Source organism: Sceloporus undulatus, chromosome 5 (genome assembly GCF_019175285.1).
Source record: "Sceloporus undulatus isolate JIND9_A2432 ecotype Alabama chromosome 5, SceUnd_v1.1, whole genome shotgun sequence".
NCBI classification, from domain to species: domain Eukaryota; kingdom Metazoa; phylum Chordata; class Lepidosauria; order Squamata; family Phrynosomatidae; genus Sceloporus; species Sceloporus undulatus.
In genome coordinates this window covers 146,691,245-146,710,901 of record NC_056526.1, presented here as the reverse complement: position 1 = coordinate 146,710,901, position 19,657 = coordinate 146,691,245, and the positions used below count along the sequence as shown (strand labels likewise).

At 39.4% G+C, this 19,657-nt stretch overlaps 1 protein-coding gene across 5 annotated transcripts in view; it reads right to left on the bottom strand.

Moving 5' to 3' along the window:
* The window catches only part of NR3C2 (nuclear receptor subfamily 3 group C member 2), a 192,896-nt gene that overhangs the window by 167,287 nt on the left and 5,952 nt on the right, over positions 1 to 19,657 (bottom strand). The window contains exons 1-3 of one of the 5 annotated variants that reach the window (XM_042466731.1): positions 17,304 to 17,729; positions 13,711 to 13,777; positions 8,280 to 10,065 (exon numbers count right to left, since the gene is read on the bottom strand). In XM_042466731.1, coding sequence (XP_042322665.1) covers positions 8,280 to 10,063 — 1,784 coding nt within the window. In that variant the 5' untranslated portion in view covers positions 10,064 to 10,065; positions 13,711 to 13,777; positions 17,304 to 17,729. Of the gene's footprint in view, positions 1 to 8,279; positions 10,066 to 13,710; positions 13,778 to 17,303; positions 17,731 to 19,657 lie in introns of those variants that run through there. The other 4 variants (XM_042466730.1, XM_042466728.1, XM_042466729.1 and 1 more) reach the window with 4 other exon arrangements.

The window sequence follows — 19,657 nt, the reverse complement described above, 5'->3', positions numbered from 1 at the left end:
ACAGATTGAATCCATATTAACAGTGCAACAGTAGGCATGACCATTTGGAAAGTATATTTAACTGAGTTCAATTGGTCTTACTCTCATTAAATGAGACCTAAATTAATTTCATCCTAAATTAAGTACAAAACACAGTGCAGAAATAATCTACTTTGAGACTGCTTTAACTGCGCTGTCTCAATGTTAGGGACTTCTGGGAACTGTAGTTTTGTGAGACATTTAGCCTTCTCTGTAAGAGAGCTCTGGTGCCACAATAAACCACAGTTCCCAGGATTCCCTAGTATTGAGCCAGGACAGCTAATGCAGTCTCAAACTGGATTATTTCTGCAGTGTGTTTTGGACTTTTGCACCTAAAGAAATGAGATCCTAAACAAAGAAAATTAAAGCCACAAGAGGTATCTGGAAACTTACAAGTAAATGGCTGTGTGTATAATTTTTAAGGGAATTTTTTTTACTGAAGCTGTCCAAAGGTCATCTTCAATTTTATTGTGTGTTTTTTTCCCAAGTGACTATGACATTTTCCTAAACCACTTTTGAAAATCATCTTGCTGGCATGATCACAAGTTTAGAAATGCACTCTCACTCAGACAGTAATTTTAATAAAATATCATATTTGACTCTTTAAATATTGTTCAGTCACAGAAATGCCACAAATAATATATTCTGACTGGCCCTAAGCCTACCTGGGTAACTGAAATAAAGTAGTTTTTTGCAGGTTTTTCAAGCTATGTGGCCATGTTCTGGAAGAGTTTATTCCTGAAGCTTCACCAGCATATGTAGTTGTCATCTTCAGATGCTACAGATGCTGGCAAAACATCAAGAATAAACTCTTCCAGTACACGGCCACATAGCCTGAAAAACCCACAAAAAACTATGGATGCTGGCTGTGAAAGCCTTCGGCTCCACAATGAAATTAAGTATTTTATAAGTATATGAAGGTTTTGCAAATTCAGGGTGAAGGGGGGATTACTTAATTGTCAACTAACAAAAAATAAAGCAACTAATTATTCAATTGTTCTTTCCAGAGCATACCTTTGAAACAGAAGGAACTACATCTTTCCAAGAATTTGGAAAGTTTTAATATGTTGACTTAATTGTTAGGTCCACTGATTTCAGGTCATCAACATCTGGAACACAAGGACAGAAGAAATAATGCCCCCCCTACTGACAGCTAGTGATTCTACAATCCTGAGGTTAATCTTATATGCCTTATAGACTTAATTAAGGAAATTGTTGCCAGTGAGTTCTTTCCACCTAAGAAGATTTGTCTATTCATTCTGATATCTTCAAGAGACCTATCAGGCTTGAAAATAATTCTAGAAAAATGAACAAAAGTTTTACCAGGATAATTTGTTGTGTTTTTGGACTTCCCTAGAAAACCCACACAGAAAGATACTCAGTCTGTCACTGACACAGCGACACCCACAACATGCTTATTGCTGATCACTCATGTTTAGCCCATAGTTCTCTTTGTGTAGGCTGCACTTCAGTTAGGGAAAATGAACTTAACAGCTGAAGGCATGATTACAACAGGGAGGTTACACTGGTTGTTAGTGTATTATTTTAACAAAATGTTATTAATTAATGTTAGTATTCAAAATATAAACTTTCTGTCCTATAGATGAGAAATGCAATCAAAATTGGTATGACAGACAATGTTGAGACCAATAGTTTGAATGACATTTATCATGTTTGAATACGGAGATAAACTGCATTGTTACAGAAGTCATATTCAGGGATATCACTGTATTAGTCTGTATAAATATAGACAAAGGGATTTTGTAGTACCTTTGAGAATGAAAGGATGACATTTGTAGCATAAGCTTTCATAGACTTAGACTGCATCTGCACTGGAGAAATAGTGAAGTTTGATACAGCTTTAACTGTCATGGCTCAATGCTATGGGGTTATGGGAACTGTAGATTGCTGTGGCAGTAGAGCTCTCCAACAAATGTCCCATGAAACGAAAAATCCCAGAATTCCACAGTTTTGAGCCATGATAAAGAGGTGTCAATTTGCACTATTTCTACAGTACAGATGCAGTCTCATTCTACTTCATCGGATGCATTTATAGCTTATGTTACAAATTCAGTCTCAAATGAGTTACAAGATCCCTTGATAGATCACAGAGTAGAAAAACTATCTTTCCAGGAAGCCCTTTTTATATTAATCATTCATTCCAAGTCTTTTCCATGAACCAAGAACCACCAAAGCTCTAATTATTCCACCTACTTGACAAATTCATGGAAATCACAATTTAGTTTTGGATAAAAATGAATGCTTGAAGAGAAAACATATCACTGGATAAGTTTATCCGTGTACATTGTTTACAAAGGTGCTACTTTACCTGTTGATAACTTCCCCATCAAAATCAGATAAATATACTATGCAAAATTACTTGAGATAATTATAGCCAGAGGACATATTAAGCCCAAGATAATTTGGAAGTTCAAAGCAAATGCATCAAACATTAATTTCTTTATGCATACGAGAAGGTGCTTATTCATTATAATGAATAGGGCACAAAGTACTGTGTGTGTCTGTTCTGAAAAGTGTTACTCTAGCAAGTTTAAACTACTATTACATTCATAAGCAGGAACATTATGTAGATTCTAAAAAATGTAGACATAAGATGACATAACATAGTCAACCATTACCAACTTTTAACTATTGATGAAGAGGCTTTGTCTACCTTATAGCACAATGAATTCATTCTCTCTGGGCTTACTGGAGAGAAAACATCCTTGATACAAGTTATTGTAGGGTTTGTTTTGTTTGTTTTGTTTTGCACACCTCCTCTTTCTGTTTGAAGGCAGAGGAAACTAAATGCACCTCAGAAAGTGACTATCCAATCCTTTAAAATAAAGCCACGATAGTCTGCACTATTAATTCCCCCTTGCCAAGGTCAGTGTGCTGGAAAACTGAAACAGCCAAGTATATTAAATTGAGTATTTTCCAATGATATAGCTTTCCACAGAAGTTCTATTTGTAAAAATGCATTGTTATAAAAATTTAATTAGTTATACAATGAATGCAATATCAGTCAAACTTCAAATTGGTCATTCAAAGCCATAATTCAAAGTTGTAAACAGCTTCATTTATACACAGAACACTTGTACATCTAACATGCAGTATCTATTGAATGGGATTTTTCCTTTAAATTTAATACTCGAATTTTAAAAAAAAAATTAAGTATCAGCAGTGTTAACAGAAGTGCATGTAGTTGAACTGAAATGTCTATAATCTCCAAGTCAGCTTTGAATATAATACTTAAGCTCTACTGAACTTTTTCTAATCAAGTATTTCACTCAAGTACTCCTAGCTCCTGGGGGAAAAACTTTAAAAATATTTATAAAGGATGGAAGATGTAAGGTATTACCAAAGTTTTGCTCACTCAATATAATTTTTGAAAAAATCCATAAGAAAATGGAACATGAAATTTACAAAAATTGGGTGCCAAATGTCTCTGTCAAATTATGAGCAAGGATAAATTCAGAGAAAAATGAGGAACTACCTTAACTGCTTCCTAGGATATACTGGCCTATTAGCAAATCACATTTAAATGTCAGTACGTATAGTATAACTATTTTGGAGCACCCTTTCTGACCCCTGTTTTGAGAGAGATGTATCCTTTTACCATTTTTCTAACTCAAGCATTTTGAATTCCACAGACATAAAACTTTAGATCACTAAGGCCCTGTACAGACCGTCCTGAAATGACGGCCTGGGGGCAGAGTTGGGTGGCGTCCCAATGATGCATGCCTGATTCTGCCCCCCAGGGGCCCTGATGTCATGCACTTGCTCCAGACAGGGCACGGTATCATGGTGAGCATTCGCCGCTCCATCCAGATGACGCAGAACCGAAAGAGCGCCATATAGCTGTGCCATTCGGGCTATGGCGCCCTTTCAAGGATACAAAAAGGAGCTGCTTTTTGTGGCTCCTTTTTCTGCCTGTAAAAGGCCGGATTGGGGCCGTGGCATTAGGATGCCACAACCCTGATCAGGCTGAAGAAGGGCTGTTAGTACAGGCCCTAACTCAACATGACATTACCACCAATTCCTATACAATTAGCAAGGCTCAATAATTTCATAGGGTAATGACTGTGTAATGGAACATTTCCTTTAGGTGACCTGGTCATAACCAGGCACAAGAGTTTGACCAACAGAATGATATATAATCTATGTAATGAATATTTCACATACACACACACACACACACACGCTAAGGGGCTGTGCAGATAGTCCCTAAGGGGTGGTCTGCAGTCACCTTCAGGTGTGCTGGACCATGGCTACAGCAACCGCACGCTGCTGCCCCAATCTGGCCTTTCCAGGGTGCAGTGCCAGAGGAGCACCGTGACACCACACGCAATGTGGAGCAGTGCGCAGAGTCATGGTGCCCTGGGGGCAGAGTTGGGGCGTAGGTCATGTGGGCACAACACCTCAACTCTGCCTCCCAGGGCAGCCTTAATGGCTGGTCTGCACAGGGCCTAAATTATCATTAGGCAACAACATTAAATCAAAAGAAGTGACATCATAGGTCTATTTTATCATAGCCCAAAATTACTATAGCCCCAAATAAGTCTATTTTAGTGAGAAACTAGCATTCAGTGGTGTACTAGGTAGAGTACAAGCTACTACAATAATTAAAAGTGATTACGGTAGGTATACTTTGTATGCCCCATTGAAAAACATACTCTCTCAGTACAATTCCACAAGACAGATATTAGGAAATGCACTTTATTGCTGCACTTTTCAATACACAAATGTTTGAACTAGAATTTCATTACAATAGTGGTAACCAACTTGCAGCCCTCCAGATATTACTGGACTGAAACTCCCATCAGCCCCATTCTGCACAGCCAATTATGAGGATGATGGGAGCAAAAACATAACAACATCTGGAGAGCAACAAGTTACCCAACTCAGCATGCATGTTGAACAAAATACTGGAAAGATAGCAAGCAGGCGCAGTTTCTTAAGTGATCAAAAGGTATCCGATGATTTATTAACATAATAATAATAAAATTACCCTCTTCGGACAAAATGTCCCAGCTTTTTCATCTTAAAAGAGTTTAGCCTGTAGTTGACTAACCTTGCACATTCATATGTTTTGATAATTTTTTAAATAAAAAATGATATTAAAAAGCTGTTCTGATATCACAATAAATTTGGCAAGTGATTCAGTGATACCAGAGTAGTAGGATAACAATTCTTATGTGATAAATAGTCTGGCAAAGTATATTGCCAACCTCCAGTCTATGCAAGCAGTGCAGTTTTACTATAGGAAAGCTCTTCTTTAAGGATTTCTTGGCAGCAACATTTTATTACTTTAGATTTTTTTAAAGCAAAGGAAGGTTAAAATGGCTGTGTCAAAGAGAAAAGAAAATGTCAGAAGGAAAACATAATTCTATAAATATCAGCAAAGTGGACAAATCAGAAGTCTTAAAGCTGAAAACATGAAGAAGTGGAAAGAAAAGAATCAAAGAATGTTCAAAGTCTTGGAGCCTAAAGAACAGATAAAACAAGAGAAAGATAAAGGATGAAAGGAAGAAGAAAAATTATAACTTTTTAAAGCAAAGATGGTGGAAGAAATGGGAATCCTTCCTGTGAGAAATGGCCAAGAAAGCACCAGATGCATAAGAGGGGAAGGAGAACATACCAGGTATGCAACAGTAGATTTGGGATCTATTTATGCCAATGGTTCCAAACCTACTGTTGCATATCTGATATAAAAAAAATTGAAATCATAAATCATATGGTATAATCATATCTAAGACCAAAAGAATAAAAAAATAGCAATAAACCAAAATCTTAATAGGGCCAAGAGAAAATGACCAAGTAGTTATCCTTGAGTGAGCTAACAAGCCTTTACCAATCTGGTGCCCCTGCTACTGCAACTCCCATAATCCAAAGATAACTCAGAAAATGGTGAGGTATAATGAGAACTGAACTTCAAAACATCTAGAGGAAGAACTTTACTTCAAAACTTCTAGAGGAAGTTGAGGAAGACTGGTGTACCGTAACTACTGCAGAGAGCTCACGGTTCCAATGCAACTAGGACAGTAAATCTGCTCTGTATTTTAGCCTGAACAACAGGAAATCAACATGATATAGTGATCTGAGTGTTGGACTATGACCAACACTAAGAAACCAGCATTCAAATATCCGTTTATCCATGAAAACCCAATTGGTGACCTTGGAAAAGTCACACTCTCTCAGCCTCAGAAAAAAGCAAGGGCCAACCTCCTCTGAAAATATCCTACCCAGGAAGCCCCATGACAGATTCACCTTATGGTTGCTATAAATCAGAAATGAATCATAGAATCATAGAGTTGGAAGAGACCACAAGGGCCATCCAGTCCAACCCCCTGCCATGCAGGAAATCCATATCAAAGCATCTCCGACAGATGGCCATCCAGCCTCTGCTTAAAGACCTCCAAAGAAGGAGACTCCACTACACTCTGAGGGAGTTTGTTCCACTGACAGCCCTTACTGTCAGGAAGTTCCTCCTAATGTTGAGGTGGAATCTTTTTTCCTGCAGCTTGGATTCATTGTTCCTGGTAAGTTTGCACAACCATAAGAACGTAACAGAGCTAGCCAAAGTGTTGAACCCATTTTCAAAAATAGTTCACAATTCTGGATTAAGGATGGCTCCTTAAGCATCTAGGTCTTCTCCTAACTGACATCTGAGCCTCAGCCTGCAGGGCTAACTGCAAATTACTGTATATTCAAATGCCTGTAAATGAATCATAATGTCCTTTTTTAAAAATGAAAATTTGATTTGAGAAGAGGTTAAGAGCAGAGGAATAGCAGGGGGAAGAGAGGGTGTTTGAAACTACCTCCCCCACCATTCTTCCACTCTAGATAATTCTCTTCCACAATAATCCATTGTGTGACAACATGCTTTACTGGACAATCTAGATTACAGATACAGGAGGCAATGGAAAGAACTGGGCATCCCATGTGTTCCTCAATGGTGTTCCATCTGGAAATCATCCACCTTTGAATTGCTTTTTCATTTTAAACATATGGAACCACAGTTTGCTCAAATGTGTTTGTATCTAACCCAGAGATGTAGGGATCACACAACTACTAGCAAAGGACTGGTGAAAAATCTATTACTAAACCATGGTCCAAAACATAGTGCAGAAATAATCCAGTTTGAGACCACTTTTACTGCTCTGGCTCAGTGCTAAGGAATCCTGGGAATTCTAGTTTATTGTGGCACCAGAGCTCTCTGACAGAGAAGGCTAAATATCTCACAAAACTGCAGTTCCCAGAATTCATTTAAAGCAATCTCAAACTGAATTATTTCTGCAGTGTGTTTTGGACTCATGTTAGATGGCAGAGAGAGAAAGAGAGAAAGAGAGAGAGAAAGAGAAAAAGAGAGAGAGGGATAAAGTAGATATCAAAGGCTAAACAAAGATACAGAAGTAACAGTACAAAGAGAAGACCTTTAGATTTTGCCATGACATCACTAGAAACACGAGTTAGAACAATCTCATTCTCTTAGCACTCACTCCTATAGTGTAAAGGTTAATCCCTCTGTGCACAAGGATGACAACTGTGGAACTGTCCTACAAAAGTAGCTGGGCCTGGCCTTGAGTAAGCAGGCCCGTGATTTGAGGCTTGTACACAAAGTGGCCATTCCGTTATGCAGGGAATAATCACACACTGTTTTGAATGGACAAAATTGCTCTGTATTACAACCCTCTACCTCTTTCGAAAGGTATTAGGCTTTTGTATCCTACTTTCAAGAGGTATTTCAGTGTCCATATATTTAAGTGAGAGTCCTTGGAAATCAGTACATAGTGAAATACCTTGCTAAAAGCCTCTTATGATTTTCTAATTTTAGCCCACTGGAACCTAAACACACTAACAATCACGGAAACATCATGAAAGAAACTCTGACAGACAGTCAATATTTTTTCATTCATATATTTAGTAAATAGTTGCAAAGCACTGAAAACAAATGTTTATCAGTGAAATCTTCATGCAAGTGTTCTCTAGACAATGCTATTTGAAACCTAGAAAGCTACTGAGGTGCCACCAACAAAGTAAATGGGAATATAAAACATTTGTAGCAATTAAAATTATTAACATACAGCTTGAGTGAATATATTGACCAGTACTAAAATTTGGCACGTTCACAGTCAAAATAGACTGGTATTCTGACATTACACTACATATAAATATGAAGTTTCGAAGACTATTAAGACACAAAATATTCTGCTATACGCTAGCAAAAAGTACCAGCAGTGTAAGAATAGCACACCTACCTTGACACATTTTCTGGAATGTATTCTAGAACTGGATACCCATCATTTCTTCTAGCAGACAGTTCAGAATGCGATTTCCATGACTCCACCAGAGTACTTACTGGAGGAAATGAGCTCATATGCTGAAAAGACTGCTCTCTACCAACAGGTCGTGATAAAGATATTCTGCCTTGAGCTCCAATCCTATAGTGAAATGATTGTCCACTTGAATTTACACCAACAATGGCAGAGGATGACAGAGTGTTCTCTTGATAATAGCTGCTCTCCTCAGGTTCCTGTTTAATTCCTACAGATAGGCCTGGATTTGGAAATCCACTGTTTTCACATCTGTCATCAAATGATGAAATAGGTGGCCCTAAAATCCCAGATAGTGAATAGTAGTCTTTATCATCCATGAAAGAAAAATATGACCCATCCATAAATGGAAATGGATTTACAGTTTGATTCCCTTTAAAAGAAGCACCAGAACAAGAATGTTTAGCTGATTCTTGTTTTATTGATACTGAAAACGGGGAATCAGAATTGATTTTGCTGTTTTCTCCAAGACATGAGCTACTGAAAACCCCCTCTGGTTCAGGCTTTATAAACTGAACAAGAGTCATTTGATTAGCTACTTCATTGTTAGAGATGGCATTTTCTATTTCCTCTATTTTAGGAAATATGATTTCTGGAGCACCTTTAATGTCCTTGGTATCTGGACTAGAAACAATGTCTTGGCCTGTGCCAGGTCCAACAGGTGTGCTAGATGCAGGAAAGGCTAGTGCTCCATTTACTGGACTACACATAGAGGACCCCACAGTACTAACAGCTGGACTAGAAAGAGTGGACCTATTATTGGCATTGGAAGGGCTGGCAATAGAGCACCTTGAATTCATATTTGCAGGACTGGATACAGAGGATCTCATGGTAATATTATTAGGACTTGAAACTGGAGATTTCACGCTACAGTGACTAGGCGGGCTTGAAATTGGTGATTTCATGCTACTTATAGGACTAGAAAGAGGAGACCCCATATTGCTAGCATGTGGAGGACTGTGCAACATTGAACCTCGGTTTTCAATGTTGGGTGAGCATGACAAAGGCGTTCCCTGGTTGATTGGACTATTTACTGTGAAATTTCCAAAGTTAGTAGGTGTAGTTGAAGACACAGAATTAATTCCAGGAGGGCTGCACACTGAAGAAGTCATACTTTGAGGACTACAGTCAGGCGGACTCTTCTCTCGAGATACTCTAGGACTTTTCATCATTGGAGGCATGATGCTGCCATTCATAGAGCTTGCACAATCTACAGAAGGTCTCAAGGGCCTGTTTGCGGTGTTCAATGGAGAGGTGTGATGGCCATTCTCCTTGTATAGTTTTACCAGTTGCTCAACATTTTGATACATCTTTCCAGAGTTTATGCTTCCTTGTTGACTTTGCTGATCATAGGTAAAATCAGCATCTCTTACAGAATCCATGTACAGACCCATTGATTCAGCTACTGTTGCAGAAAGTTCCTTCGAGTCTGATTCAGTTTTTATGTCAGAGGTTGAAATTCCAGAATGATTGTGATCTTGCTGTAGGCAAGAAAGTAATTCAGATTTTTCTTTGTTGCTTCCTTGAGCACTGCTGTTTGGAAAAGCACCAGATACACAGCTCACGTTGACAATTTCCATATAGTTATTACTTTCTTCAGTTGATGCTTCTGCTCCTGCAGAAGTATACTCCATGGACTGAGAACCTTGACTCCAGCGTCTCTCCATATCTAAGCTTTCTGGATAACTGCGATAGCCTTTGGTCTCCATAACTAATAAAGGAAAATAGCAAATTAAAGTGTAAGTATATATGTTCATATAAATTCTGTCACATATCAAGGAACTATGGTAACACTCAACTCAAGAGTAAATCTCAGAACATAATGGATACTATTTCCAAGAAAATACGTATGCAAGGGATTGCACGGCACAAATTGCAAATATCATCCAGCTTTTAAAAATTGAATGTTACTGTTCTATTTCCTGTCCACCCTTGAGAAATGTTTTTTGAGCTTTTTAAGCCAGAAATACCTGAGACAATCTAGTAAAGTTGTTTAATTTGCTTTGCTATTGACAGCAGATAAAAATGATCTCAAGAGTACATTTAATCCTCCATTTTCAAGCTCCAAGCTTCTTTTGGTAAAACAGTTGATTTTACTGTTTTTGCTACTATAGTGATAATGAAAATGTAGTAATTCTCTCATATCCAATGAACCATGACAGATATAATTGGGTAAACCATGAGGCTGTACAGACTGGCAATAAGCGCTGGCATAGGGGCAGCGTGGGGGCATGATGTTTGGATGACGCCCACCCTGACACCACCTAGATGCCAGCGTCACACCTGCCTGACCACATGGCATTGTGACACTCATTTGGTGTGACATTCATGTGCCACATGCCAAAAGGAGCATCGGAAAGCCCTTTTTCTGGGCCAAAAAGAAGCATTTTGCCACTTCTTTTTGGTCCAGAAAAACGGCAGATCAGGGTCGCGGCATACGGTTGCCATGGCCCCAATCTGGCGCTCAAAGGTGAAGCACAGAGCTGCTCCTTCAGGACAGTCTGCTTCACCCCTCAGACAACTAGAACCCTAAGAACTGCAGTCCTGCCATGAGATGCTCCACAATAAAACAGTCACATAACTCCCAAGAATTCGTGTCTATAGAGTAAGTACATATTTGCCAGCAAGAAGGCATTTATTAAAAGCAAATCAACAGGGTAAATATGACAGGAACAAACAGAGTGGCATGGTTCTCTTCCTTCATAAAAGCACAAAATTTGATTGATTGAGTGCATGAATCCCACAAAAAGCTGCTAGAAATTGCTCTACCTTTTGAAAGTGGAGCATTCCTTGAAGAGACATTGTACATATTTAATACAGAGTAAATGTATTTTACATGTACTATATGTACACATATGTACTTGTACATGCCTATAACATTTGTATATAAGAAAAAACACAACTCAGTGCATCCGGAACTAAAAAGAGAACAATATTATTTCAAATTAGATACAAGTCTGTATTTCCCAATTATTATGACTCTGGAGACTAGTGTTTGAATCCATGCTCGGCCATGAAGATCCCTGGATGAATTGTCCCTTGGACAAGTCACACCCTCTCAGCCTCAGAGGAAGGCAGAGGCAAACCCCCTCTGAACAAATCTTGCCAAGAAGATCCTGTGATAGGTTTGGCTTAAGTTCACCATAAGTCGGAAATGACTTGAAAGCGAACAACAACAACATGCCTAAGGCATGGGTTGGACTATCTGTGAACACATATTAAACCATCTTCATAGTTCGGAAGCTAATACTTCAACAGGGATGAATCTACAATGAACATCACCTTCTTTCTCAAGAGCATTAACTTAATAGCATTATCTCCATGAGGAGTGTGGAGAATCATTTCTGATAGATGTTAAACTAGTAGAAGAATATAAGGAGAAAAGGTATGAAAATATATTTTTATGCTTAGCATAACAAGGACTTTCCTATGGTACAATCACTGTCGCCTCTACCAATATTGCCAATTTGAGAAGAAACCTGCTAGATATAGTGTTTCATCCACACTTACTGTAAATTGTGCATATATAAATTCCCATGCAAACACATTTGATAATGCACAATTTATTATGATGAGAAGGCGAAGTCTGAATGATCAGTTATACATGCAATACACAGACTTTATATCGATCACATGAAGTCCAAGGTGAGGTGAATGAGTTGATGCAACCATGCTGCCCTACCATATTGACCTTACCAGTTTTCCAGCATTATGCAAAATAAAATCAGAATTAAACATGGATTCTACCCTGTAAGAATACAGGTTGAATCTCCCTTATCTGGAATTCTGAAATCTAAAACACTCCAAAATCTACAATTGCTGCTTAGGATAGTGACTACTTTGCTTTCTGATGGTGCAACTGTACACAAAATATGGCCCGAAACACACTGCAGAAATAATCCAGTTTGAGACCGCTTTAACTGCTCTGGCTCAATGCTAGGGAATTCTGGGAATTGTAGTTTTACGAGATATTAAGCCTTCTCTGTGCAGAGAGCTCTAGTGCTTTAACTGCCATAATGAACTACAATTCCCAGGATTCCCTAGCACCGAACCAGGGTAGTTAAAACCGTCTCAAACTGGATTATTTCTACAGTGTGTTTTGGACCTATGTTTCATACACAAAATTATTAAAATACTGAATATGAAATTACCTTCAGGCTATGTGTATAAAATGTATACAAAATATAAATGAATTTAATGTTTAGACTTGGGTCCTGTCTCTACAATATTTCATTATGTATATGCAAATATTCCAAAATCCAAAACACTTCTGGTAATAAGTGTTTCAGATAAGGGAGACATAAACTGTATTATCAGTTCTTGCTAACTTTAAATATCACCCTTATTCTTTAATGTTTACATTTTCTCTGAATGGAACAACAGTACTTTCTGCAGTCTGATCTAATTCCTGTTTACTCAGAATAAAGTTCCACAATGGTTATTTTCAGGTAAATAAGCACAGGATGATAGCCCTGTAGTTCAATCCTTTGCACATTTATTCAGGAGTAAAACCCATTGCATCCAATAGCATTTATTCTGTAGGAGATATATGTATGATTACCACTTTAGTCTCTGTAAATCAATCTTCCTCATCATATAATCACACAAAATAGATGAAACCTTAATCCACAACCCATAAATACACTGCATAATTTTACTGAGTGGATTTTTGTGTTTAGGATTGCAGTTGGCTACATGCACCACATCTGAGCTCAACAACAAGTAAACTGTGTGCAAAGATACCATTCTGTACGCAACACAATGACAATACAGTATCTAAAGCAAACTGACTGCTGTGTGTGCTAATATTTTTATTATAATAAACAAGGAAATTACTTGAATTAGTAAGACATGGAGGAATCTAAGACACCGTTCTGTTACACAGAGCATATTTCTCATGAGATGAAAGGGTTAGGATGAACTGTTAGCTTACACATGCTTTGTTCCAATAAATGGCTTTTTAAAAATTCTGCAAATATGCTTGTATTATTCATTTTTCTACAATATACCTCTTACTTCATCATTTATTTACTTGCTTTTGCTGTACTGTTGATGTACTATTTCAGTTATTTAACTTTTTAATTCCTGAATACTGCTCTAGTCATCTTATTTATACTGAAATATTTATGTTGAATCTACATCTAGACTAAATTAAATATAAAATAAAGTCACAATTACCCAAATGTGACAAACATACAATTTTAATTTCTGCAAATAATGAATAGGGAAGCTGTCTGTCTACATCAAATAAGGACTGGCATATAAAAAGGTCACATATGTAATCTTACCATGCAAATGACAACAAAAGCATGCATAACATACCCATAAAATAGTGATAAAAGATTTATCGACTCACATTAAGCCATTTGTAGCAAATCATGGCATGTCTGCACCAAATCTGTATCACATCATTCAACTTCCTCCTGGATTTAAACCAAATCGGACGTTGTACATTAGTGGAAAAAAACCTATCTGCATCATAAAACGTACATTTTTATGTATTTTTAAAATACAAAAAAATGAGATTGTTTTACTTAATAGAGAGAGCAAACATTTTCAGTAGAGGAGAACAATAAAACATGGGTAAACTTATAACTAGCATTATATTCTCTTCTCTTAAAATATATGAACAAAATTGAGAATGTGTTTTTGACTTTGACTAGTACAGTTCACCTAGAGATTGACCAGAGGTTGTTGTTTTGTTTTTTTTACTCTGCTCATGTTTCTGTGCCCAGGCTACTACTGACCATTATAAGAGATGTCTTAGGTGTAAAAAGGTGAAGGTTAAGTGATTCATCAGTTGAGGTACGATGTGGGTCACTAAGGAACCAACATCAGGACCAAAAAAGCAATAGGGAATTAATGCAGGAAGGACTATAGTTTCTCCTGTAGGTTTCAAAAATGCTGGCAAACTGCATAACTTGAGAGGACAGAGACATGTGATATCTGGAATAGTTCATATACCTGATCTAGTCTGAAGATTTTTCACTAAATTCACCTGCTGACCTGGCAACTGTAATTCATGCCTTTTTAAAGCTTAAAAACCTAAGGCCTGGATCTGCAACCTGCTTTATGATACCTAATTTTATCCTCAGGGCATACTTGGCAGGTAGCTTCACAGTTAGCGTTATTGACATTGTTATTGAAACTTTCCACTGCCATTGCAATGATCTTTCCTGCACCTACCCCCTGTCCCTTTTTTGATCCTGATCTTAATCCTTTAGCAACCCACATCCCAGTTCAACTGATAAAGCACTTAGTCCACTAACTCATCTTCTGACTGTAGGTGGCCTCTGCACAAACCACTTGCATGCCACGTTTGGCCAGGGAGAGAACACTAAATTGGGCTCGCTCCATGATCCAATGGAGATTTACATATACGTCTGATTCTTTTATAGGAAAATAAAGGACCTGGAAAAATTGGAACAGCTTTTCCCCTATTTTGCATCAAGCACTAACAATATAAACCAGCAACATTAACACTGTCTCCACTCAACCCACTGCCTTTCCTTTCATTTCTAATTCTGGAATAATCCAAAGCAACATTCCATCTACCAATATTTAATACCATCTGGACCAAAACGGAGTTCTTCATCATGACATCTAGCAGAACTTAAACAGCTGTCTTCAAACATGATGAAAAAGTAAATAAAACAAGTTTAGTTTCCAACAGAAGGTTTGGTTTCCAAAAGGTCAAGGATGGCACAGTATCCTTCGCCAACCCATCCCATGTTTAACTTATTTCAGTACGATCTGCCAAATGTGCATCTGAGGAAGTAGACTTAATACTATGAAAGCTCATGCTACTAACGTCTTTCTTTTAGTCCTAAAGGTACTACAAGATCCCTTTGCATACTGATTTTCCAGAATAACAAGGCTTTATCTTTGAATTGTGCCTGTTCAGAAGTTCAGTTGAAAATAACGCCACTCCTAAGTGTGTTGGGTGAAAAAAAAATGCTCAGCATCTTGAGCACAAGTGAAATAGATTAAAGCTATATTTTAATTTATTCAAATATCAGTTTTGTTTTTTAATAATATCCATGTAGATATTTAATAATATCCATGTAGATAATAGCCATGTAGATATCCACATATGAAGAAAGACATGGAAAAGAGATGGTCAAGAGGTGATATGATAGCCCTGGTTAAATATCTGGAGGAGTGTCATGTTGAGGATGGAGCAAGCTTGTTTTATGCTGCTCCAGAAAATAGGACCTGGAACAAATGGATGTACACTACAGGAAAAGGGATTCTACCTAAACATTAGGAGGAACTTCCTTGACAGTAAGAGATGTTCGACAGTGGAACACTTTCCCTCAGAGAGTGGTGGAGTCTCCTTCCTTGGAGGCCTTTAAAAAGAGGCTGGATGGCCATCTGTTAGGGGTGCTTTGATTGTGAGTTCCTGCAAGGCAGGGAGTTGGACTGGGTAGTCCTTGTGGTCTCTTCCAACTCTATGATTCTATCATTATAAAACACCCATTTGAACCCCTATTTGATTCCTGTGAACCTTTGAACTGGCTAGCTGGTGCCCTAAAAACTCAGATTGAAAACCTAGCCTGCAGCCTCCAGACACAAATCTAGCTGCTAAGCTCAGCACGCAACCCAGGTTCCCACCCAAACAAAGCATGCAACCCCAGCCTAAAAACAGAAATATCTCTCCTTTAGACTTCACTTGGAGACATTCTTATTCTGACTCTGGTTGGGTTGTCAGCCCACTGCAGGAGTTAACTTCCATCTCGTTCCTCCTCCCAAATTCTTCCTTAATTCAGCTGGCAAACCTTTCCCTAAGGAATTAGGCTCGCTAGGCTCTGCTCTTTCTTCCTTCTGAGGATCTCCTCACCAGGGAATCTGCCAGGAATAACTGATTTAAAATTACACGTTCTGGCAGGGGACCTCTCTGCCTTGCACAGCCCAAGCGATCAACACAAGAAAGAGGACACGCAACACATAAAACACATACAAAGACAGCGTTCCTAATCTAAGGCATATAATCAAAAGGATATTCCCCCTCTCCCTCTCCACTCACTTAGAAAAAAGAAGCCCCCACCCTATAAAAAATTAAATGCAAAATTAATTATATTTTAAAAATTAAACGAGGGCCAGTGTGGCGTGATGGTTAAGAGCCCTGCGGGTGCATGGTTCAATGCCTGTACTGCAGCCCCTCACTCACAAACCACAAGGGTCTCAGTGCTGACCCAGCCTGGCATCCTTCTGAGGCCACTAAAATGAGGACCCAGCTTTTGGGGGGCAATTAGCTTATGCATTGTAAACCGCTTAGAGACTGCTTAGTGTGGTATGAAGCAGTGTATAAACGAAGCTGCTATTGCTATGGTTTGAGCCTTGGATTGGAAGACCAGGGTTCCAACCCCAGTCATGTAAACCCATTAGGTGACCTTGAGCAAGGCACACTCTCTCAGCCTCAGAGGTTGGCTATGACAAACCCCACTCTGAAGAAACGTACCAGGAAAAACCCTAGAGTCTTTCTACTTGGGAGAGGCGAAAAAAAGCACAATAATAACGATCAATAATAATTATCAGTCATGTAAACCCATTGGGGTGACCTTGAGCATGTCACACTCTCTCAGCTTCAGGGAATACCTATGACAAACCCTACTCTGAACAAACTTGCTAGGAAAAACCCTACGAGTCCTTCTACTTGGGAAGGGAGAAAGAAAAGCCCCTGCACAACAACAACAACAACACTATAGAAAAAGCTCAGTCATGCAAACCCACTGGTTGATCTTAGGCAAGTTGCACTCTCTCAGCCTCAGAGGATAGCAATGGCAAACACACACACACACACACACACAAACCAACTCTGAAGAAATTTGCCAAGAAAACCCTATGCTAGGCACACAACAACAACAACAACAACAACAACAATTTACTGTACAATCAATATATAAATGCAACAACTTCCACCAAAGAGAGGTCTCCATTTCTCCCCACCTCCAGCGTCTTTCCCCTTCCACCTGTTGGGAGGAAGATCAATCCAAAAAGTCATCCATCTAAGCCCCCCACATGCAGGAACACAAGGGACAAGGACGATCTGGAGTTGTTGTTGTGGGAGGGGGAAAAAGATAAGGGGTTCCTTCTGCCAAAGCAGTGACAGACACAGTCCAGGGTTATTATGATGATGATGGAGGAGGAGGAGGAGGAGGAGGCGACGCGCCAGAGAGGGAGCCCAAGTCCTTTTAAAAAACATGTCACATGCTCAGATAAAGTTCAGGGCGCCGCCCCGCCCCTCGCGCTTCCCCATTGGCCGCCGAGGCCGAGGGGCGCTGCCCATTGGTCGGAAGGCTCTGTCAATCACCCGGCGGGCGACATGACTGAGGCAAAGTTGCTGCGACACAAGCGAGAAAAATGTATCTCGCCTTAAAGCTGTAGGGCTCCCTTCAAAGAAGGGTCTCCCGTTATTGTGATTATTAATTAGGGGATTCAATATTTTAAATCTTCTCTCCTTCGCTGAGGAAAAGGAGACACGGAGAGAGAGAGAGATAAAGGTGAAATAATAAATAAAGCAAAACCTTACACCAAAGTATACCCAACGACTTTATTTTGCGTCTACACTGTGGAAATTATCGCGGTTTGACACCGTTTTCAACCGCCACGGGCTTTTTTGTTTTGTAATAAAGCAAAAAAGTTACACCAAATATATACATATATAATGTCCCGGCGCCTTTTTTATTTTTGGGGAAAAAAACAGGGTGAAATTTAAAAAAAAAAAAAACAAATTTTAACGGCCATGTTTAGAAGCACTCTTAAAAAAAGAAAGGCCTTGCTGGGATGTTAAAAACCCCACAGCTTTAAAGCGGTGTCAAACCGCGTTACTTCGCCAGTGTAGACTCACATACACATACTGCAGAAATAACCCGGTTTGGGACCGCTTTAACTGCCCTGTGGCTCAATGGTAGGGAATCCTGGGAACTATAGTTTTGTGAGGCATTTATAGCCTTCTGTGTGTGTGTGTGTGTGTGTGTGTGCGCGCGCGCGAGAGAGAGAGAGGGGGGGTCTGAGGCCACAATAAACTACAACTCCCAGAAATAATCCAGTTTGAGACCACTTTAACTGCCCTGGCTCAGTGCCAGGGAATCCTGGGAACTGTAGTTTATTGTGGCACCAGCAGAACTCTCTCTGACGGAGAAGGGCTAAATGTCGTTCACAAAAACTACAGCTCCCAGAGTTTCCTCTAGCATTGAGCCAGGGCAGTTAAAGCGGTCTCAAAGTGGGTTATTTCTGCAGTGTGTGTTTGGGACCTCTAACTCTCCAGAAAGCCTCCAACCCCAGAAAGGGCGAGGAGGGCAGGCTCTCTCACGCCCTCAACCTGCCTCCCCTTTCCGAGGCACATACATACATACTTCCTTCCTTCCTTCCTTCCTTCCCTCCCCTCCTCTTTTCCTCTCATGTCATGGAGGCCACATCCAGCTTTATAATAAGGGTTGGCTTCCCGGGCCTCCTTTGCCCGCCTCTCCCAGCCCTTGGGAGACATTTAACTCCACCTGTGCCAAGGTGAGAGAGAGAGAGAAGCTGAGAGGAAGAAAGAGGAGGGCTCTTCCTTTCTACCCCCACAAAACAACCTCAATTTTTAATAATAATAACAATAATAATCCCATGTTTAAATGACGTCTAAACACCTACAACAACCTCCTTCAAACCAAACAAAACCAAACTAGTAGTGAAACCTAGTCTAAAAAAGCTCAAGGACTTGCCCTCTAGTTCCCTGGATACATATTTTTATTGCGTCTGGTAGAGCTACTCGAAATTGGCCTCTTTATATCCCTATTATTTATCATCATCATCATTATTATTGAAGTTGCAAAGGCCTATTATTATGATTATGATGATTATTAAAGTTGCAAACTGGGAGTCACCACTGCAAAAACTCCCAAACTCCAGAGAGGGGGGAAAAGAAAGGCACCACCCCACACTTGGCCACACGCTCCATCTTTGCAGGAGTTGGCTAAATATGTATTTAGGAAGAGAATGTCAATTTTTGTTTTGCTTTTATTATCCCAAACACACAAAGGCACCCCCATTCTTTGGGGGAACCAATTTAAGGGACCCCTGAGCGTCAAACATCAAGAAAATGTCTCCCGCCAGCAGCAGACATCTTCTCCCCCTCCTCCTCCCTTGGCGCACACACCCATCTTGAAAAGCCCATTGCTCTCCATGGAAGAAGAACCTCAGACCCACGTATTTTATGGGGGGGGGGGCAAACTCCCTCAGAAACATTATTAAAAAACTTTTTAACACAATTTCAGGCAGCAAGGAAAGCGTGGAAAGTGTATGGAGAGACGCTTTTT